Consider the following 19,709-nt stretch of genomic DNA (forward strand, 5'->3'; position numbering starts at 1 on the left):
CTGTTCTTTTTTGTAAAAACCAACCAATTGATTAAAATAATATGCATATGCCTATATGCCATTAGTTCATTTTACATGACGGGAATGAATAGCAACGCCCTTGGTATATATTTTTTTTTACAAACGACTAATTTGCAAAATGCAACAAATGCCATCCTGTTCTCTCTTTTTTTTTTTTTACAGCCACTATCATATTATGAAGCTTTGTCGCCATCTAGTGTCCAACATCTAGAATGACAGCTGTGTCATTCTGCAGGTGGCTAAAAGATGGGGTTCAATCTCCATCAAAGGCAGCACAGCATACATTGAGACTGAATAGAGTATACGTCAATAGCAGCATACCATTTATTTGACCTTGAAAATAAATATTACAGGAATTCTTGTCTGTCATTTCCCAGCCATGATGATGTCTTTTATTTTAGGTAACTCATTCTGAACCAAAATAAAGATGCAAGTGCCTATTCAAGCATGGGCATTTTACATTTAAATTTCCTGATCTGACATTTCTTAAACTGTAGGCGTAATACTAACACCAGAAATAAATTAATTGTTGTCTGCTAGATCTAATTAATAAATATAATTCATAATAAGCTAACTGACAAAACCAGTTTGTGCAATAATAACGCCATATGTCTAATCCCTGATATGAAAAAGAGGATGATCTGATTAGGCTATAAACAAACAAGGGCCAAATATACAGAGTAGGCCTTGTTGTGCCTCTTGGAATGACCCAGTCTCCCTCAGTCAGATTAACCAAGAGATAGCCTACCACAGTATTTCCCAACCAGGGGTACGTGTACCACTAGGGGTACGCGAGCACACTGCAGGGGGTACTTGGAAAGATGTTCTTATAATAACAAATGTATGGAGCAGTCACATCAGGACAGAGAAAGTGATGTAGAACATGAATTAGGGGGTACTCATAGCACAACAAAGAGGTTTAGGGGGTACGCGAGACAAAAAAGGTTGGGAAACACTGGCCTACCAGGCAAACATTACATTACATTACATTGCATTTGGCAGATGCTTTATAACCAAACTGACTGACAAACGAGGACATAATCATGGCCAACATCACTAGCAGATACAAGTGCACAGGAAATATACGGAACAACAAGTGCAGATGTAAAGAAGGGTTCATTTTTTTTAAAATAAAAAGTTAAGTAGAGTGCACACACACATAATGTCAAGAGTCTGATGGCCGGGGGCTAGGGCAGCTCAAGTATTAGTGTAGTAAATAGGAACGAAAGAGGAGAGTCTTTACTTGCTTCTTGAATGCTGCAAGAGATGTGCTGAGTCTTGCTGCTTCTGAGACACTGGCAAACACATCACCCCACATTCATTACAGCTGTCTGTTGTCTCCTCTCCTCTAAAACAAGTCTCCTAGCTGCCGACATCACATAGACATGAATGTAAATCAGTTATTACCCATGTACTGTATGTCATAATACAAATTTGGAGACAAAGTCAGTGCTGTCTCTGGGCGCTTGAATATATTGGTGAAAGGGAACAATTGACTCGCTCTACTCTGTAAATAATAATAATACATTGCAATACATAGACCTAATAACAATACATTGCAATACACCTGGTCATGTTTGTCCCTGTAGGCCCTACAGGTTCTCAACACATTTTGAACAAATGCCCCCTTGACCACATCATAAGCCTGCCAACGCGACCCATTAGTATTAACAAATAACAGTTCATGCTCCCCAATGGCAACTGAGCACCCCACCTCTCTGCTGTATCCATCTCAAATCCATCTCCTGGCTTCAGTTAAGTTTATGATCTAGTAGTGCAATAGGCGACGGCGTACCTGCATCTCAGTGATTCTCCTTTGCATTCGCCTCCAGTGTGCAATATGCATTCTGGGGTACAAATCATAAAATGTTCTATGGCACATGTGCATTCCACATCATTTCTGAGGTTGCTTGCTGTGACCTTGGTGACTTCATTATCAGCTGGGTCTGGAGGTTGGTCAATTCAGCATAGTAGGCCAATTACACATGCATTTTTTTTTTAAGCCTGCAATCTTTCTAGGCTATGTGTAATACAGACTACACACCCAATGTCAGTGTCTAGACAGAGCATGGTATAATCCATTCAGATGCCACAAGATGTCAAGGTGATTGCTTCTGATCAGCATGCAGGCAGCCTCGGTAGATTGTGTTGGAGCAGCAATGTCACTATCAGGGCTCATTCATCTAGCACTGACTGCACATCGAAAAGTAGCACTGGGGCAGAAAATAACAACAATATTATGACATACTTTCACCTCCATTCACAGCCATCCTGGTCATATGAGGCATTGGCATAGCCAGTGAACGCTGTGCCAACACTCACATGCATCTTACAGGTATAGGGAAGTCAGAACCGGTTGCAGATGGACACTCCCAACTGAGATCACTCCCGGACGTGTAGCCCCAGGTGGTTCTATCACTCCCAGACGTTCTATCCCACCCGATTATATTTCACGTATTATCATATCATACACTGCCACATAGGCCTACACACTATTTAGGGTTAGGGTTAGGTTTAGGGTACGTAACAAAAAAACTAACATCAAAAAGATAACTAGCTCCGTTATGTGGCGGTGGGCTCGATAGTCTGGCTAGTGGGAGCGTGCCGACCGGGGATCGTCCCGCGTTGGGAGCGACAATCTGGGAATCGAAGGAACAGTGGCAGTAGCCTAGCCTAGAAGCAGTTTTCCATGTCCACGAGTAGCCAAGAGAGTTATCACTAGGCTAGCGAACCTCTACGAACGGACATAGGCCTGTATATCTGTCTGAGACTCTGGGGTTTGAATTATAAACATCATAGCATGACAGGCAGCAGACATTTCAATAATTGTGGAGAAAATATCTACTGCGTTTGCCCGTGCGTACTTTTCTAGGAGGTGATGTGTTGTGTGCCTGAGTAAAATGTCTGAATGTAAACAGATGGGCTGCTGGTTTGTTACTGTGAAATTTAATTTTATAGTACAATTCTGCCACTCAAAACAGCATAATTAATTATTAAAAAATACGATGCTCAAACAGTTTGGTGAATAGACGGCAGTGTGTCTCTGCAATAATTTTCAGGCGCTATTTCGGACTACTACTTGTATCCACTCTTGGGTCCTAATACATTCGAGCGCTGTTTTGTGTTGTGAAGTAAAATTCATTGTGGTTTGTGTTTACGTGGGATAAAACCACAAATGGCATCAACTTTGTTGTCGCCGGTGGTTGATTATTACAATGATGAAGAAGAGCTCGACAGTGTGGATGAGGATGATGACAGGAGCTTCAGGGGTAGAGACTCGGAAGAAGGTAAATACTAACGTAAACTAATTTTCTGACTAGCAACTAACCTAGCCAGCACAGTGGGTATACCCAGATTAGAATAAGATTACTGATTCACTAAATTGTTTGATACCTGTGTAATCCCGTAGTAGCAGTGTCGTTTGACTGAGCACAGTGATGGCATATATCGTTAGTTCCAAATTTGTGAAATGATCACAGTTCTTGACGGGTTTGTTAACTATTGCTAACTGTCTTGTAGCCGTAAGAAACTTGCTAGCTGTGGTTTACCAGCTAGCAAGTTAGCATTTCTAATGAATTTTGTGTGACTCTGTGACCCCGAAAGTCTGCCAGATTACATGTTGTTAGACGTTACATATCATTTGGGGGATAGTGCACCTTGTTTAGTAGTTTAATTCCTCCTCAACTGTCCTTCCGTGGTGTAGTTGACCAAACACATCACGGTTAAATGGCACCAGGAAGGTAAACAAGCATGCTCTTGACGTTGGCACAGTATACCAAATAATGGCACGATGCGATGACGTTACTCTTTCTATTATTTTGCCTGTGTAACAGATTAAGGTTAGTTTTGATGTGAAGAGCACATGTCAGTTACTCGTAAAAGAAAACATTCTTTGAGTTGCATTGCCCTGGGAGCTGTTGTTGCATAACTGAATTTCACACACGACCACCGACCACTGAGATGTACACGACGAACTTGTTATTAACCTCGCAGATTCCCAGATTCACGCTCCCATCTCATTACACTCCCATTTCATCTCGCTCCCACTAGCCAGACTAACGGTACCACCGCCATATTACGGAGCCAGTTATCTTGTTGATGTTAGTTTTTTGTTTCTAACCCTAACCTTAACCCTAAACCTAACCCTAACCTTAACCCTAACCCTAAACCTAACCCTAACCCTAAACCTAAACCTAAACCTAACCCTAAATTGCTTGTATGTGGCAGTATATGATAATACGTGAAATATAATCGGGTGGGGACCGCAAGTCCGGGAGTGATAGAAACACCGGGGACCGCACGTCCGGGAGCGAACTCCGTTGGGAGTCTCAGTCTGTATGCCAACCTCGCAACAGTCCAATTTCTTCAGAGCTAGTTGCTTTAGTGTTAGCAGTCCTTTGACCAATATTTTATGATGCGTTTCGGAATAAGCCACTAAGCCCCAAATTACGATGAAACAGGGAGCGGTGTGTGAAATGAGATGTTCCCATAACATTTAAGTGTCCATATGTGGGAAACACAGTGATTGAAACTAACCTAAACTGAGAGTGACACTTATTTTTGACCATTCTGACATTTGGGTAACCAGAAATCGTTATTCTGTAACTTAACGCCGGAAGTGGGATGTCTGCCCATTTGCTTTTTCCTGACAGACAGTAGTTCTTCTATCCACGTTCTTTGGTTCTAGATTAAATATCTTGTTTACAATTGGTCAACTTTTCGTGCTGAGGAAAAGGTCGCCCGCTTGGCCATGTACCTGTCAACTTCCACTATATTACCAAAAGTAATCGTTATTAACCATTCAAAAATAATTTATTGGCCTGGCCATAGATGTATAAAACCAAGCACCTAGGCCTGAAGACTGTGAACAAAGCAAGGTCCATAAAGACATGGATGACAGAGTCTGGTGTGAATTAAGTTGACTGACCTGCACAGAGTCCTGACCTGAATGTGATAGAACACCGTTGAGATGAATTATAGCAGAGACAAATACTTCGTTCAAAAAGTCGAGAATCCCAAGAAAGCCGACCTAAAACCTCGGGAAAGTGGGCGTGAAGATTTGGTGACGCAGTGTCAGATCGATAATTATCGAGGTTGATCTCAGGCGGAAGTATAGAACAACGAGTTCCCGAGCTTATGTTTTGTGTGACGACACACGCATCATCAACATGGCGCCCATGCATGGAACTAGCATGCAAACAGTATCATAAATGCTAAAATATCATCTTGTAATCACTATCAACAACACCAGTTGATGTCATTCAATTGCAGATGTACATATGTCAGTACTGCTGGTATCTGACTGTTTGATTTAGTCTACTTAAGCTAAAATGATATGTCGTGGGTGTGGAGGCTCAAGGTGAGGTGAAAAAAAGAAAAGAGAACCAAAACAAAACACACATGAATCCCGATTGTTCCGGGATCAGTGACGTTCATGCGCCAAACTCCAGAACTCGATTGTCACGTGAGCAGTGTCGTCAGCTGTCTCGAGAGGTCCCGAGCTGGTGAAGGCAACATAAGAGCCAGGCCTGCTCTGCATCATAATTGTGTGACCTCACCAATGCACTTTTGGAAGAATGGTCAAAAATTCCAATAAACACACTCCTCAATCTTGTGGACAGCCTTCCAAGAAGAGTTGAGGCTAAAATAGCTGCAAAAGGTGGTCCGAACCCTTTGGGTTAGAATGCGATGGCACTTAAGTTCATGTTCAAGGCAGGTGCGTGCAGTAACTGGGTGTTTGTCTTGTCAATTGCAGACACAGAAGATGCCAGTGAGACAGACCTAGCAAAACACGATGAAGATGACTATATCGAAATCAAAGAGCAGTAAGTACTAATAAGCCTTCCATAATGTGTGCCTGCCAGTTATTTTATTATATTTTGCACATTGTGTAAGTTACAGTGTATATTACTGACCTATCAATAGCCATGTGAGTCTCACCACTCTTTCACGCCGCCCTCTTTGGTCTGTTTCAATGTGTAGGATGTACCAAGACAAATTGGCATCACTCAAAAGACAGTTACAGCAGCTGCAGGAAGGTGAGTGGTGTGATGTGTTTTTATATTTTTCAATTCAGAATGCTAATGATATTAATTACACCTGTGCAATGACATACTTTCTCTCAACAAAGAGTTATTCACTGTACATGTTCTCGGTCCTTCAACAATCAATTGTTTTTAGACTACTGGCATGCACCTCATATACTCAGATGGTAGCTCAAAGTAATGATGTTTAAAACCTCATTGTTTTGGATGCAAAGACAACCGTCTTGGTGTGTGATCTTTCTCTTCTAATTGTAGACATATGTAGTTTTTGACATCACAAATGATGTTACCCTCCACCTGATCACGGAGTAAAGCAAGTGGTACTGTGGTAGTGGTAATGTCTCCACGGGTATTGCACTGTTGTTTCTGTTGTTATTACATACACTCACCGGCCACTTTATGAGGCGCACCTCTCCAACTGTTCATTGACGCACATTTCCGATCAGCCAGTCACATGGCGGCATCTCCATACATTCATGCATGTAGACATGGTCGAGATGATCTGATGCAGGTCAAACCGAGCATCCGAATGGGGAAGAAAGGTTCTGGCTGGTGGAATAATGGCGTAGGGATATTTTGCCACAATTTGGGCCCCTCCGTACCAATTGATCTTTGTTGGAATGTCACAACCTACCGGAGTATTGTTGCAGGCAGTTCCCATGGTAAAAGGGGGTCCAACCCGGCACTAGAGAGTTGTACCTAATAAAGTGGCGGGTGATTGTATATCCCCTCGTAAATCCTTATGCTGACAGCATGTATACTCATCTGTATGTTGTCTGGAGTTAGGCCATTGCTTTCCTTTAGGATAAAAAAGTGTCACTTCTTTGCTACTCTAACAGGCAGCATTTGCTAAGTATCAGGCTGGAAATGTTGTATATTGTTATCAGGGCTCTAAATTTAGCTTTTCCATCACCAGACAAAATGGCAAGTAGATGTTCATTTACTAGCCAAACACGCACTCACTTACAGGTGAAAGTGGCTAGTAAGTTGGTCTTTTCTACCAGCCGAACAGAAATTTCTCTAGCATTTGGCCAGTTGGCTAGTGTCAATATAGAGCCTTGATTGTTATTAAACCATGTGTACCACTCACACAGGCACGTTACAAGAGTATCAGAAGCGAATGAAGAAGTTAGATCAACAGTACAAGGAGAGACTACGCAATGCAGGTGAGTCTTTATTTACATTTCTCAGCATAGACATCACACACTCTGAATCGTGTTTCAAAAATAATGCTCACAATTAAGACGGTTTCGAATGTGAATTGCATCATTAATTGATTGTCATATCTGTTTCACAGATCTGTTCTTCCAACTTGAGGTGAGCTATATAACTGAACTATAACACTCATTTTACATGCGAGCAGTCAGCCAATTATAGTACGAGGAATCTTTTGCATTGGATAATTTCATTCATAATTGTTAGACCATGTTGTTATGCACACTTTGTTATACATGTATGTGTGTATCATTTGTTTGTGTGGTAGATCATTTGCACAGAGGCCTTTTAACATCCGCACACACATCAGAACACACATACGCACACTCTCACACCTATACACCAGGGCTTGACACTGGTACCTGCCAACCGGCCAAATGCTGGCAAAACTTAGCTGAGGCTAGTAATACTTACAGTGTCACTAGCCAATTTGGCTGGCAGCTTATTCCTTGGTATGACATATGTATCATAGTAGCCTTTATTCTGTTGTTTGCCCCTTGTGTATCAATTATTTGGATTCAGGTTCAAGAAAAAGGTAAATGACTCAGTTTCAATTTGCTTGATTACTTCCGTGAAGACAGCTATAGACTGATCTTGCTTTAGCACCTCATCTCCTGAGGTTAGACGTACACTATCATGATAAAGGATAAAATACAATATAAAATCTGTGGCTAGTGTAATACCTGAATGGCTAGTGACTCAGGGAAAGCCATTAGCCACAGTGGCCGGTGGGTGAAAAATGTATGTCAAGCCCTGCTATACACGCGTGCAATCACAAGATGTGCAGCATGGGTAAAACTTAACTTGACGCCGGTTTCATATGTATGCCATTACAGTATCATAAATGGTGTCATGACACATTCATAGATAAGTCATAAACAAGCCATAAACATTATGTCCAAGTCATAAACATTTTATGACTGTTGGCCTTAAGTGACATTCGGTTATGGCAAAGACAGGGTATGGCACTGGCGTCAAGTAAAGTTTTACCACGGCATGTTCAGAGGAACGGCATCAAATTAATTGTATGTGTGTAACTTTTTAGACGGAGCAGGTGGAGAGGAACTACATCAAGGAGAAGAAGGCGGCCGTGAAGGAGTTTGACGACAAGAAGGTGGAGCTGAAGGAGAACCTGATAGCGGAGCTGGAGGAGAAGAAAAAGATGATCGAGAACGAGAAGCTCACCATGGAGCTGACAGGCGGTAAGACAGACAGACAGACAGACAGACAGACAGACAGACAGACAGACAGACAGACAGACAGACAGACAGACAGACAGACAGACAGACAGACAGACAGACAGACAGACAGACAGACAGACAGACAGACAGACAGACAGACAGACAGACAGACAGAGGCGCCACTGAACAATCAGATGGAGGAGGAAGGGTGGGCTGTGGGGCAGGCGGTGATAAGACAAAAGGGATTTTGGGGGATTAACATCTGTAAATGGTGCAAAGACGCAATTTATTTTTCCTCTGATGTCAGTGAAATCGTTCTTCTTTTCTTTTCTTCGTTTTTTTTTTCATAAAGCGAGAAAGCTGGGGTTGAGCGAGACTGTGAGAGCAAGAGAGCTCCAAGACTTCAGAAGAATCGCACTCGGAAATTAAGGGCTTGCCAATTACGCTCGACACTTTCATGGGAGCATTAAGGCTGATTAGTTGCCTTTTGTGGGGGTGGGGGGGACGGGGACAGGACTTTAAATTCTCAATTATCACCCTCCCGATAGAGACGAGAGATGTGCCAGAGAGCCGTCTTTTACTCCAGCTGCCTGAGCTCCACCACCTCCCTTCACAGCACCCCCCAAAGGCATGTCAGACCTAAAGAATCTTTGCTAAAACTTTTTTTGTGTGTGTATGTGTGTCTGGTTTCAGATTCTATGGAAGTAAAGCCCATTATGACGCGTAAGCTCAGGAGACGGCCCAACGACCCGGTTCCCATCCCCGACAAGAGGAGGAAACCGGCTCCTGATATCCTTTTCCTGCAGGCAGCCCTCTGTGGGGTCGCATTGCTCGTTTGTCATTGGTCAAAATATTTTAGTCTTTGGCAACTGGACATCTTTCTGCAGCTTGGAGACGTTTAGTCTCTTCCACTAAGAAACTTACTTACTTACTTACTTAACGCCTGCCGCACAACTTTGGGCATAGACCACGAACAAGTGCTCTCCAGCCATCACGATTCTGGGCCATCTTTTCCAGTTGAAAAGATGGACTAAGAGACTGCTTTAGTTTTCATTCTGATTTGGGAATAAGAGGTTGCCTGTAGACCACAACTCTCCTCTCATGACTAAATTCTTTTGACTGATTACATGAGGTGATCTGAATGAATAGTAGCCTCTTACTGCAGCAGGGGTCGCCGGCGACCCTATTCACTTGCTGAACATGCTTAAATACATCATAAAAACATTGCTGTGACATTACAGTGCCATAGTGCTGCGCTAAGGGGTTAATGTGCAATATGATGTGGATGTGCAGTTTGGGGGTTGTTGAATTATTTGCAGTCATGTTGCCAGAGAAGTGCCCACTGAGGAGGTTTTAGAGACAGATGAAAGGAACAAGAGGGGAGAATGAGGAATGGCATGTATAGAAATTCATGAGTTGCGCGTTGTACATGGAAAAGGTTTGAAAAGCATACAGGGTATTTGTCTTTCCAGTAATTCTGGCTGAGAGGAATATTGTTCACGCAGCAGGTGTTCTTGCCCTTTGTTCTTGCTTGGTGTGTTTGTTCGTGTGTGTGTGTGCGCTACCTGAGGACCCTGCCCGAAGCATTATCAAAATTACTGGCTTTGGTTATTGCAATTCAAGAAATTGACGCGTATTGTTGCCAGTTAATCTAGTCAACAATGTCACAATCAATGCTGATTGGGCCAGCGTCTGTTGAGTGTTGGGGGAGTCCATGATAACAGTAACAACCTGTGATTCTGTCTGGTTAGAGGGCTGGCCACGCCAAATGGCCATTTGTTGTTGCACATCAAACAGTGATTGCGTGATTGTGCTATTGAGGTTTCTGATATTTGTTCTGTTGATAGTGTTAGCTTTCCTTCATGCTTTCTCCCTGAGAAATATCAGAGCACAGCGCACAATACTGGAGGTATTGAGTAGGGGGCAGAACTCTCATTAAATATTTTTAGATCATTGTTTGTAGGGCTGTAGCGATACACTCAACTGACGATTCGGTTCATATCACAATTTTTGACTTACGGTTCGATACACCCCACGATTTCTAAAATGTATCTCATTTGAAACTTGGAAGCAATATCACATCATATCATATGGTTGTTTTCTGGAATGAAGGATAACAAAACTTTGAAAGGGCGTATCACGATACTGCCTCCTTGCATCACGATACAGTATTGTGACTCTGAGTATCACGATTTCTCGGTTTGATTCAATATCGTTACAGTCCTAATTGTTTGACTCTACCGCCACCTCAACATGGAAGTTCGGAGGAATGGCAGCTTTCCTTCATTCCGTCAAAGAATCGTCTAGTGAGTAGAGTAAGATACATCGAGCCCATGTTTTTCCCTGATCCATGACATCAGGTGAACTCCCCTTTTGGAGACCTTAGGTTTGGAGACCCTTGGAGACTTATAGTTGAGGATAACTGGAGTTCCCTGTGTGCTGTAGATGGCGGTAGCACACATCTTATGCAAGCCCCCACCAAACGCCACAGAAAGTGAAGAAGAAGGACGGGACAACCCCCCCTTAGGATGGGTCACCTAAGTCTCCACCCCTTCCGGGCGGCTTGTGGGGCTGGGAACGCAAACACTTTTGACTGGGCTGTAATGGACTGATCAAAGCTATTTTCCGACCCACCTCGCATTTCCCCGTCGATCACACATATGCTGTGCCTCAGAATTAATAACAACCAATGGTGTGCTTGTTGACTTCACTTGGCAAGCAATTTTTGAGTTGTGTGTGTGTAAAAATATGTAATTATTTGGACTACACAACAGACGTCGCATGTCCGACGTGCAGCGGTAGGGTTGGCTGTGCCTCGGTTCACGTCAGATATGCGAGGCGCACGTGTAGTCTCTAACACAGTTTTGCACAAAAGCTAAAATAACGTTTCTTGCGTGTCGAAAATGAGTGGTCTTACGACGCAAATCCAAACCTTTCAAATTCACTGTCATCATATGTGAAATCCGGAGCACATGCCAAACGGGATGAGGATTTAGCTTGACTCGCTCCATTGACTCGCATTCAAAATTTTGAGAGCTCCAGCCCCACGGATCGAATGTAGAAGGGCGTGACATAGGTGCCCCATACTGAACTTAGGCACACTCCTTTCTTTGTATCGGTTAGATGGGGGTTCGGGATATCTTACTCTACTAGATGATTCTTTGATGCTGTCTCCCTGATTCATCACCTCTTCTCTCTCAGCATCTTAGTTCTTGGGCAGCAATAGCCGCTTAACTGAAGAGATGAAATGTCAAACAAATCCATTGGGGTTTTTTTGTCTGTTGTTAAAGGTGCACTGTGTAGTTTTTTTAGTAGTTTATTTCCGGAATTCATGCTGCCCATTCACTAATGTTATCTTTTTCATGAACACTTACCACCACCATCAAAATTTAAGTATTCATTATGACTGGGAAAATTGCACTTTTCATACATGAAAAGGGGGATCTTCTCCATGGTCCGCCATTTTGAATTTCCAGAAATAGACATTTTTTAGCTGAAATACTAACTGTACTTTGGTCATACTGGTAAATATTAGTTTATTACTTATTAAATATTCATGAAAAGATCAAATTTGTAAATAGACAGCTCAGTTTATCTAAACAGCATAGTTGCAATACCTACTCTGGCCACCATCTTACACAGTGCACCTTTATGTTGTCCTTTTATTTACTTGCTCTTGATGTTGATGCATTGTTATGGGGAAAGTGCCTTCCTTTACTCTCAGCACCTCAGTTAAATTATCTGCTGACTGAAGAGCAGATTATGGAGGACCTGCGGACACTGAACAAGGTACTGACAAGAGTGAGTTGCTGCTGCACGTTTGCTTTTATTTCGCTTGGTAAAAATTGTTACTGTTACTGTATGGACAAAGCAATGTTGCTACATGTACATGATTGTGTTGTAAATCTGTTTTTGGTCCAATGTATTTATATTGCATTTGCATACTATGCAACTTTGTAGTTTTGTAATTTACCATGATTTGTTTTCTTTTAACAGTTGAAATCGCCAAAGAGACCTGGTAAGTCACACTAAAATATTTGATTTTATGACTGTTCTAAGAACATAGATGTTTTTGTTTTGTATTCATTCTATGGAATACCTGTATAAGGGTAACAGAAAATACTTCAAGTTGGTCATTTTATAGTTTTATTGAGAAGTGCAATATTTTTTTTGCTGGGCTTGTTGTATGTTAATGCTCCGTACATTACAAGTTTTTTTTATTTTCATTTTATTTTTTAGACATTACTAAATCTGTATTAAATGTAAATAAAGACATTGTTCTTTATTTCTCAAAGTAAGCAGAACCAAGCTTGACTTAAAAAAAATGCAAAAAAAAAAGGTGTTTTTTTTTAAAGTTTTGATTGGTTTGTAGAGCTGTACCCCCTATGTGATGTACTTCCTGTGTTGTCTTTTCCCCTGTCTTCCTCCTTCCTGTTGTCCAGCCTCCCCGTCGTCTCCTGAGCACCTGCCCACCACACCCATGGAGGTGACGGCCCAGAGATACGAGGCTCGCATCGAGGAGGGCAAGCTCTACTACGACAAAAGATGGTAGGAGGTGCTTTCATGAAACCTAGCTTTTTAAGATGAATAGATGGACGGATGGGAAGTTGAACTGAAGAATGTCATCAAGGGAAACCAAGATTGTCAAAACACAATGAATTAGAGAGCACAACAAAGGCATGATAAGATGGGCAAGCTCTACTACGACAAAAGATGGTAGGAGAAACTTTCATGAAACAAGTCAAGTCAGCTTTTATTGTCAGTTTCTTCATATGCACAGGTCATACAAGGAAAATGAAATAACGTTTTTCTCTCTCTACCATGCAAGGACATAGTCATACACAGGACTGACATTTACGTACTGACATCAAAGTGCATGACAGGGCAAGTGACACAGTGATGGACCAATAACAGTAAAGTGATGAAGTAATAAATGAAATGTTTATTTGCAAAACGGTGTATCTCTATTTTGTAGAATGTTGGGAAATGGACATTTTTGTATTGGACATTACATTGAATTGCATTGCAAAATGCATTTTATATAGGTTAAAAAAGTATGTTCTCTAAATATTTGAATGGCAAGAATTCACACAGGTGATAGGACCTCTGAACAGTCATTTTTAATAATAAAATGCAAAAGTCAAAAAATGGAGATACACCGTTTTGCAAATAAACCCTTCAAATAATAACTGAGCATTTAACATTGGTGAGTGACAGTGATGGATCAGTGATAAACCAACAATAAGGGATAGAGTAATAAATAACAATTTGACATTTAATATTTGACATCAAACCTGGCTTTTAAGACGGATAGATGGACAGATGTACTTCATTCATCTCAAGCTGGGAAGTTGAACTGTAGAATGTCATCAAGGGACACAGAGATGGTCAACACACAATGAATAAGAGAGCACAACAAAGGCATGATAAGATGTTGTTAATTGAATTGAATAGATTTTTGGGGGTTTCTCCCCGGATTGTGCAAACACACAAAAGATAGCTGAAGGCTGAGGTTATGGTCAAATCTTCAACCGGCAGATATGATGAGGAAATGAAAATGGAAAAAGTTTTCGTTGCCACATTCAGAGCAGAAGTTAAAAATGCATTCCAGTAATGCTGTGGAATGAAGATTGGAATTAAATTTTACACAACCGAGTTTCTCTGAATAATGTCAAGGCATTAACATTTTAAAGTCCACCATATCACTGTGCTTCTCAATTCTATCAACTGATCATGTGTTGTGATTGTGACTATTTGGCATCATAGATAATGAGCCCCAGAAATAAATGCGTAATCCACTTTGTTTAATAACCTGCTGGTAATAATGCATTATTGTGAAGATCGGAAGGCCACATTTCCCCATTTTGTTGTGTTTCCCCCATTTCCCCATTATGTGAATTTGATTTGAAGTAATGCAGCGTTGTAGGTGGCTCCGGGGTAGATAATCTGCTGTAATGCTGCTTTTGTAGACTGCAGTAATGACACCCTTTATGCCGCAGTTCATGTCTCAGCCACTAGGTGATACCATTTCTCTTTGAAATTAACCTGCAGCAGGGTCCCTCTGTCAACGCTTTTCTGTGCAGGCACCACATACAGTCCAGCTGAAATAGTCTCATGGATGCTCTCTCATATTTACATTACATTACAAGTCATATGATTAATGACCAGAAGCGGTCTTGAAGCACATTCTGACTGTTGGTGGTCAGATGCCTTTTCAATATATTATTAAACTACTGGGGGTCTCTCTTGACCATCCCCATAACTAGTTTCACAAATGTGTTGAGCAGTGTTCTCATGCGCTGTGTTGACTTGAGAGCCGTAAGTGTGTGTTTGTTTGTGTGCGTGCCCACACACACACACACGCCCTTTGGGCACAAGAAGGCAAAGCGTTGGCACTCGTCACAGTCAGTCCTTTGAAGCTGAAGACAGCAGGACTTGTTTCAAATTTGTTTTCATCCGAACAAGTTCTTGCCCCTTCTTTAATGTGCAGAGTGCAGCAGAATACCGGCTGTTCGGTTCAGGTTGAAGTGCTCTTATGCATATTGGAGACTTGTACCCGGCAGACAGGGGCAGGGCAATGAAAAGTAGCCTCCACTGGCAGACAGCAAGTTTATTGTAGCTTACGCCTCCATAACTCTCTTCAGATGTCTTTTACTCTTTTTAAAAAAAAGCTTGCCTCAAGGTAGATTGCCAAATGTTTGGGGTCTGGAGGACTCCAGTCTTGCATCTTCGTTTCAATGCGTTTCTTAAATTATCATTGTTGGCCTTTGCCTCTTTCTTTCTGTCTTTTTTTATTTTTTACTTTCTTTCAGTTGTTTCATCTGTGCATCTCTTTGCATTTCACTCTTTTTTTAGACTCCTATTGCTTAGACCTCATATTCCAATTCATTTTGCAGTTGCTAGTCTCGTGTGTGTGTGTGTGTGTGTGGGACTCACACACACACACACACACACACACACACACACACACACACACACACACACACACACACNCACACACACACNCACACACACACACGTACCCACTCACCTACTTTTTCTCCTCCCCCTTTCTCTCTTGGTGGATGACCCTGACCCATGTTAAAGGTGTCAGTGCGTCAAATCTCCTCTGTAAAAGCGCCACTCTGGCCAATACAGCCCACACTCAGTGGCCATCTTGTGAGACAGGTTTGCAAACGAGCAGTCTCGCACTTGAGCCACACATTACCATAACTTGAGAGGACCCTCTTGAAAATGAAAACGGTCTCTCTCTCCCTCTCTGTCAAAATATTCTTAGCAGTCCTATCAGCCAGTCCTCTTAAGATTACCCGCACCGGCATAAATTACATTCAATGAAATTGGCTGCATGCCTGAACAGTGTTAGTGTGTGTGTGTGTCTGTGAGTGTGTGTGTGTGTGTGTGTGTGTGTGTGTGTGTGTGTGTGTGTGTGTTCTCAAGGTGACCGCACGTGATGTTCCCCCTGCCTTACTCCTGCAAGCTACACGGCTCATTCTCACCGGTCATTATGGTTCAGCCCCCCCGGTGATGGATTTGTGTTTCTTTTTCAGCTTGGCTTTAAAAATGCTTTTCAAAAATACCATTGATATTATAGAAATATTCTATTAAACGTCAAAATAAGGAACTTTGTTCAAAACTATGAATGAATCCGTCCACTGAAGGGGCAAGCACACTTTATAGACTGTAACCATGCTACGGTTGCTGCTTGATAAAAGGCTTGCAGGTATGCTTATCTATGGGTTTTGGGTGCTGTGAGAAGGCTGTGTACCATGCACAGAACTGCTTAGTGCAAATATTTGATGGACAGATAATTGTCAATAGGGGTGTAAATAATAATCGTAATGTGTCGATATATCGCAATATAATCAGACAATCGAATCGCATCGGATCATGGGGCATTCTTAAGTATCTCTAAAAGAATCAAATTGCTGGCCCCTGCCCAATGCCCTAGCTCTATAACATAATAGAAGTGGAAAAGTAATTGGAAAAAAGTCGTATCGTATCGTGGGGCATTCTTAAGTATCGAAAATAATCGAATCGCATCGAATAATAAGATATCGATATTGAATCATATCGTCATGGAGGCTGTGATTTACACCCCTAATTGTCAGCCTGGACAGATTATTGTCAACCTGTATGTTGCTTTACCACCTCTCTACCCTCTTATCTTATTGTGTTATATATACAAATGGGTTGAAATGTATTTTTTTATTCCTTTATATTATATGTCTTGTATGTGCGGAAAAAAGTGACAGGAGAACAGTCTCATCTAATCAGAATTTGAATCAAAATCTGTCATTGCAGCAGCCAGACTGCGCCAGAAAACAACCTGCCTCTGCTTTCTTTGTGTTGGAGATATGCAGCTACCCATCATTTTGTGTGCGTCGGGTTGCTCATGAAAGACTGTGCATTTCTCGTCAGCTATCATTTTGTGTGCGTCAGGTTGCTCATTGAAGACTGTGCTCTTCTCTTTTTTTCTTTTTCTTTTACTCTGTCAGGTACCACAAAAGCCAAGCCATCTATCTGGAGTCAAAGGAGAACACCAAGATCAGCTGTGTCATCAGTTCCATCGGCGCTAACGAGGTAAGTAGCCTAATGTAGCTCCACCAATCAGAACAGGACAGGAAGCACGCTGGTTTGTCGACGGCCGTTTTTTCTTCATTAAAGCTAATTGTGTTTCTTGTAAGTGACTAAGTAGCCGTTAATCATGAATGACCCCGATGTGTTTTCTCACGTTGTTGGTGCTGGAAATGTTTCTTTAGCAACCTAGCCGACCTGCGTTCAATTCTAACAGACAAAACTCTTTGCATATCAGTTGTATCTCTAGCAACAATGTGTGGGAGCGTTGTTATTAAAAATTTGACGCAGCGTCATGAAACCAACCGACCCCTTTTGGTGTTGTGTGACGTTCCCCTTTCAGATCTGGGTGAGAAAAACGAGCGACAGCACCAAGATGCGAATTTATCTGGGCCAGCTACAGAGAGGGGCGTTTGTCATCCGTCGGCGCTCCGCAGCATAAAAGCCATCATTCGAAGGCCTCCCGTCCTCCCTCCCTCACTCCTTTCCACTCTTCTCTTTCTCATTCACTTCATCCCCGGTTCCCTCTATCACCCTTGTTAAATGCTCCCATCCTTGTGTGTGTGTGTGAGTGTGTGCACGTGCATGCGTGCGTGTGTGTGTGTGCGTGTGTGTGCGTGCCTGTGCGCGTGGGTGTGCGTGTGTGTGCCTGCGTGTGTGTGTGTGCCTGCGCGTGTGTGTGTGCCTGCGCGTGTGTGTGTGCCTGTGCGTGTCTGCGTGGGTGTGCGTGTGTGTGCTCATGCAAGTGTGCGTACTGCACTGGCTCAACCCATTTCATCTCTCTGTAGCGTTCCTGTCCACCTCTCTCCTCTCCTCTCTGTAGCGTTTCTCTCCACCTCTCTCCTCTCCTCTCTGTAGTTTCTCTCCACCTCTCTCCTTTCCTCTCTGTGTGCCTGGGGTGCTCTTCATCTGCCAAGTGACCTCTCTCTCAACCCGGACCAGCCCCAGCCCTGTGCAGTCGCAAAGCCAGGAAGGAAGTACGGCGGTACCAACGCGCTTTCACTGTCACCACCCTTTTCTTGTTCATCTCTCTCTCTCTCTCTCTCTCTCTCTTTCTCTCTCTTTCTCTCTCTTACTTTCTTTCAATACCCATCAGTGTTCTATTTTTGTTTTTCTGTGACTTTCTTACAAACCCAATATGAAAAATGTACAGTACAACACATATTTTCCAATCATGTCAAGTTCTTTTTTTTCTTCATTTGTTTTTTTTTCCCATTTTGTAAAGATGCGTTGAAAAGTTGAAAGAGAGTGGACAATGGAGGGCTACGTGGCGGTATGTAATATGTTGTATATATTATCCAAGTGTACATGTGCCCATGGAGACTGTCCATGGTGTTTGTATTGTTTTTCCGGCCTAGCGATGCCATGCCTTTTTGGAGCAGGGGTGTGTTTCTCGACAACATCGTTGCTAACTAAGTTAGCGACTTACTTGGTTGCAATGCAATTTCCCATTGGAAACCTGGTAAGTTGCTAACTGGTTAGCAACGATGCTTTCGAGAAACGGGGTCCTGTTCTCCAATGTTCTGAGCAGCAGCATCACTCCATCATGGATCTGGACAGTTTCAAAAGTGATGTTTGTGTTTTTGTTGTTTCCATTTATTAAAGAAATTTGACTTAACGTCTTTGTTTGACATCCATCCTTCACTTTTGTTTTGCTGGATTACTTTTGACTTTTTGTGCTTGTGCACATTGTCCAGAACTTTTTCCTCAAAAGTCAAAGGAAGCAGGTTATTGCAAACATTTCAGCAAATCTATCCTCTCTCAAGCTCATACAAAAATGTAATACTTTTTGAAAGGGTTTTTTTTCTCCTTCTTTTTTCTTCCTGGTGCTAAATTGCCTCGGCCAGCCTGTTGTTTACTTACCTGTTAAGGCAGTGTGTTTGGGGAAAGCTTTCTCTTCTCTCTCCCCCAGCCGGTATTGGCCCTGCTGTCACCCTCTACCTGCTGAAATGAATGAGCAGTTGGCCTGCTCTAATGATGCTACCTGTCAGACCGGCCACTGATTGTTTTTTTTTTTTTTTCTTGCTTGCTTTCCTTTCCCACTGCTGCACAACAGCTTCTTGCAATGCCTCACTCTTGTTTGTGAGTTCTCTTCTCGGACGCATTTGTCCAATTTTCTTTGTGCATTGGGTTTCGGCTAGGGGACTAATGGGTGTTGCTCATGCTTTGGTGAAACTGGCCGGGCGTGCTCAGTCTGCCTGCTGCAGTCATTTGTAGCAGTGGCTCCCTATAATGACTAACAGAAAACCAGCCAGGCGTGTAGTTCTTTTGACATAAATATAATTAAACGTGAGCCACAGAATACTAACATTTTCATCCTAAAGCTGTGTGTAACACTGGAGAAAGGTGTATTTTATTTACCCAAATTTCTGATGATGCAATCAGGGCTCTAAAATAACTTTGATCATCACCAGCCAAAATGTGGATGTTAATGGATAGTGGATGGTTAGTGGATGTTAATCTTACCCAGGGCTTTGAACCGTTATTTTTTTCCAAACGTTCCGTTCCGAACAGAAACGGAATTATAACGTTTCCGGTCATGAGTTCCTTTGAGGAACGGTATTAACCGGTTACCATTATTTTTAAATAAGTGTTTCCGTTCCAGAACATAAAAAATAATAACGGTTCCGGTTTCGTTTCTGTTCCCTGTAAAATACAAAAAGTTCCTGGTATT

General features: G+C 42.2%; 1 protein-coding gene across 2 annotated transcripts; it reads left to right on the forward strand.

The window, feature by feature from the left end:
- The first annotated feature begins 3,118 nt into the window (after positions 1–3,118).
- Positions 3,119–18,653, forward strand: suds3 (SDS3 homolog, SIN3A corepressor complex component). 2 transcript variants are annotated; one of them, XM_063195408.1, is made up of 12 exons: positions 3,119–3,308; positions 5,777–5,846; positions 6,004–6,059; positions 7,160–7,231; positions 7,363–7,382; positions 8,326–8,482; positions 9,155–9,250; positions 12,189–12,262; positions 12,458–12,479; positions 12,904–13,009; positions 16,957–17,041; positions 17,379–18,653. In XM_063195408.1, exons 1-12 carry the CDS (start codon positions 3,197–3,199, stop codon positions 17,475–17,477), a joined length of 969 nt encoding a protein of 322 aa, XP_063051478.1. In that variant the 5' UTR covers positions 3,119–3,196; the 3' UTR covers positions 17,478–18,653. The 2 variants fall into 2 exon arrangements, with proteins under 2 accessions (XP_063051478.1, XP_063051479.1); XM_063195409.1 differs by having other exon boundaries at positions 3,125–3,308; positions 12,189–12,250.
- Positions 18,654–19,709: the final 1,056 nt, after the last annotated feature.

Source organism: Engraulis encrasicolus, chromosome 3 (assembly GCF_034702125.1).
Source record: "Engraulis encrasicolus isolate BLACKSEA-1 chromosome 3, IST_EnEncr_1.0, whole genome shotgun sequence".
NCBI lineage: Eukaryota > Metazoa > Chordata > Actinopteri > Clupeiformes > Engraulidae > Engraulis > Engraulis encrasicolus.